This window comes from Manihot esculenta, chromosome 2 (genome assembly GCF_001659605.2).
Source record: "Manihot esculenta cultivar AM560-2 chromosome 2, M.esculenta_v8, whole genome shotgun sequence".
Classification (NCBI taxonomy): Eukaryota; Viridiplantae; Streptophyta; class Magnoliopsida; order Malpighiales; family Euphorbiaceae; genus Manihot; species Manihot esculenta.
In genome coordinates, this window is record NC_035162.2 from 30,258,165 (window position 1) to 30,261,850 (window position 3,686).

A 3,686-nucleotide genomic window follows, 5' to 3' on the forward strand; every position below is an offset into this window, starting at 1 on the left:
AAAGGTTTGTTTATAAGATGATATTAGAATCTCAATGAATCAAATATTTAAAATATTGTCTGCCAATTACGGAATATATTGATAAGAAATATCTAAAAATCTTCCCCAAATGCCTATCATACACAAAAAAAAAAATACTTAAATTATTTAAACATAAAATAGAAAGTGGTGATCTTTGGAATGGCTTATACTTTTCTCTATTTTGAAATAAACAAAAGCTTTCCTAATCCTCTCTTTGAAGTTACTACATTCACAAAAATTCAATCTATTATTTGTTTTCTTTTGTAATTTTTCTAAGTTAAAATAAATCAATTAAAAACTTACTTCAAACAAAAAAATTGAAAGAAAAGGAATTAATTAATTTGAATTATTGCGAAATATATTTGATTTTGATTGAAGTTATAAATTATTAAAAATTAGTTTTGAAATGGATATGACTAATAATAGGTTAAATTTATTTGTTGTTTTATAATTGAAAAATTCATGGGAAGCAAGAAAATATAGGTATACAAAAGAGAAATATATTTTAGCGGCTTTAGACATGATAGCAAGAAAGTCATAACTGTTTTGTACGGTTCATGCTCATTATTGCCGGAATATTATAAGTGTCAAGATTACTGATCTAACCGTTTATGATATCACCTTTAATTTATATAAATATAAAATGTTTTACGCTTATCTCTCGAGGTGGCACAGTTTCTTTTCTCTTAATTAATGCTTTCAAGTTTGAATTTTGAATATGAACTATTTTTAAAATTTATAATTAAGAAACTTTATGATTAGAATCATCCCCTTAATTCTTTTATCTATTTGTGTCATTTTGATGGATAGATCCTGTAAATTTGATCAAATGAACTATTCACATGAATACTGAAAGAAACATAGAAAACTTGTGACTGAAAAAAACAAAGGAAAAGATATAGATTTTACATTTGTAAGGCAAAGATGAATACACTTTGGAAGTTTTTCTAAATTTAGTTGTATTAATAGGAGGAAAAAGTAAGCAATCACCTATAAAACCCTAAGCAAATAAATTAACCGAAAGAAGCAACAACAAAATGACAAGAGGGCAGTGCATCGGTGCAACTCATTACGTTCACATTGTCATTCTTGTTGTTGCTACCGTCGTTAACTGTTGCGATACAACAGCCATACCAACCAATGATTCTCAAGTATGAAACTGATTTAAAACTAATGTTAAACTCCTGGCAAGTGGCAAGTTGTAAAGTTACTTTAGATCCCGCTCTTGGAGGTTCTTAAACGAAACCTAAAATAATTAAGCTTTCAAAAGATAGAAAAAGAGATTTCAAAACTCTTACCGATGTTATTAAAAGTATTCCATCAGGAAACAAGCAATGTGTAATTATGAAAATTAGCCTTGGAGTCTACACTTAAAAATTCATAAATGATAAAACTAAACCTTTATTCCATCAGGAAATAAGCAACGTGTACCAAGACTTAATTTCGAAAAGTCGGCAACCCAAATAATTATCTTAAGAATTGGTGATGAACTAATTAAAACGAATTACTCAAAAATGCACTACCGATTACTGCGCAGAGTACAAGAATTCAGTATTTTGATCAAACCATAGAGGACATGTTAAATTCACCAAGTAGTTAACGGATAGAGAAGCAAAAAACTTCCATTTTCTTGGCTATATCTAAGGTTTTAAATGGTTGTTTTCACCTCTAATATAATTTTTTATTAATTAATTCATTATTAGAGGATAATATTTATTTATGCCAAAATCTATTTGTCTTTGAAATTCAATGTAATATAGTATTTTTTTAATTATTTTTATATTTCACATGGATTCTATATATTTGATTGAATGGATTTTTTTTACGATCACAAAACAAAACGAAAAATAAAATAAATATAATGACATCTTAACATTTTTTCTATCTTTAGTTACAGACATGCAAGAAATTCTCTCTTATTCTCAGCCTCTTTTTTAAGTATTTTCTATATAAAGTATCTTATACTTCTATAAATTAGAATCATCTAGCAAAGAAAAAAAAAACAAGCAATCAATCAAATAGCCCTGAACAAAAAAATTAACGGGAGAAAGTAACTACAAAATGGCAAGAGGGCACTGCGTTGATGCAACTCATTGTGTCCTCATTGCCATTCTTGTTGTTGCAACCACCGTTAGCTCTGATGATACAACACCAATACCAGCCGATGATTCTAAAGTAAGTAATTGGTTCCAAACTAATGTTAAGCCTTGGAAAAGTCGTAAAGGCACCTTAGATCCTGCTCTTGAAGCTGCTGAGGCCAAATCCAAAATAATTACGGTCTCAAAAGATGGAAAAGGAAAGTTCAAGACCGTTACTGATGCGATTAAAAGTATTCCATTACAAAACAAAGAACGTGCAATTATAAAAATTGGTCCTGGAGTCTACACCGAGAAGATTGAAATTGAAAAAACTAAGCCTTTTATTACATTTCTTGGAGATCCTAAAGCCATGCCCACCTTGGCATTTGGTGGCACCGCTCGTAAATATGGAACTCATTATAGTGGTACTGTAACGGTAGATTCTGATTATTTCATGGGGGTTAATATTATTTTTCAGGTGAGGTATTTACATATAAGCACATATACACACATATGTCTTAATTATCGTTTCATTTTGCTTAATGATTTGTGGTCTTATGATTCATTTATTCACCTCTTCCTTTGGTATAGAATACTGCACCAAAACCCCAATCGAACAAGCCGGGAGGTCAGGCAGTTGCATTAAGAATTAATGGTGACAAGGCAGCTTTCTATAACTGCAAATTTCTTGGATTTCAAGACACATTATGTGATGATAGAGGACACCACTTTTATAGAAATTGTTACATTGAAGGCACTGTTGATTTTATTTTCGGAAGAGGAAGATCACTTTATTTGGTAAGAATATATATATATATATCAACATTGTTTTGTTTTTTTTTTTTTCTGAAAAGTGATATATTAGATAAAATATAACTATTATACCTTATTTTAAATGCAGGAATCGCAACTAAATGTAGTAGATAATAAGGATTTGACATTCATCACAGCACAAGGAAAGGAGGAAAAATCAGAAAATTTTGGTTACTCATTCGTACAATGCAAAATAACTGGAAGTGGATCGGGATCATTTCTGGGACGAGCATGGAGGAAGATGCCACAGGTGATCTTCTCTTATACTGAAATGGGTGCTGTTGTTAATCCTCTTGGATGGTCAGACAATAGGCAACCTGACAGGGACAGGTAAACTAAATTATCTCTTACATCAAGCTCTGAGAGAGATAAAAATGGTAATGAACTAATTAAGATGAATTGTTTGAAATGCAGCACGGTTTTCTTTGCAGAATATAAGAATTCAGGACCTGGATCGAATCCTAAAGGACGTGTTAAATTCACCAAGCAGCTAAAGGATGCACAAGCCAAAAACTTTCTCTCTCTTGGCTACATTCAGGGTTCTAAATGGTTGCTTCCACCTCCAAAGTAATATTTTTTAAGAGGATGTTTGGTTTACCTTTTTTTTCATAACTGATAGCTGATTAGTTTTCAACCAACTATTTTGTGTTTTTGGTAAACTATTTGAAAAGGCAGCTGATAGCTGATAGATACCTATCAGCTGCCTTTTCAATCAGCTCTCACGTTAGAATTTTTTTTCTCATCAGTTATGACTTTATTTTTTGTTTGGACCAT

General features: G+C 30.8%; 1 protein-coding gene across 1 annotated transcript; it reads left to right on the plus strand.

Moving 5' to 3' along the window:
* The first annotated feature begins 2,082 nt into the window (after positions 1–2,082).
* On the plus strand, positions 2,083–3,483 carry LOC122722527 (putative pectinesterase 63). Its single transcript, XM_043953558.1, has 4 exons — positions 2,083–2,577; positions 2,691–2,897; positions 3,001–3,242; positions 3,327–3,483. Exons 1-4 carry the CDS (start codon positions 2,083–2,085, stop codon positions 3,481–3,483), a joined length of 1,101 nt encoding a protein of 366 aa, XP_043809493.1.
* Positions 3,484–3,686: the final 203 nt, after the last annotated feature.

Bases quoted from the DNA above. Each gene is read 5' to 3' on its own strand.
- LOC122722527 (XM_043953558.1), top strand. From the start codon at position 2,083: ATGGCAAGAGGGCACTGCGTTGATGCAACTCATTGTGTCCTCATTGCC. The intron at 2,578-2,690 runs GTGAGGTATTTA...CCTTTGGTATAG, and splicing joins GGGTTAATATTATTTTTCAG to AATACTGCACCAAAACCCCA. The intron at 2,898-3,000 runs GTAAGAATATAT...TTTTAAATGCAG, and splicing joins GAGGAAGATCACTTTATTTG to GAATCGCAACTAAATGTAGT.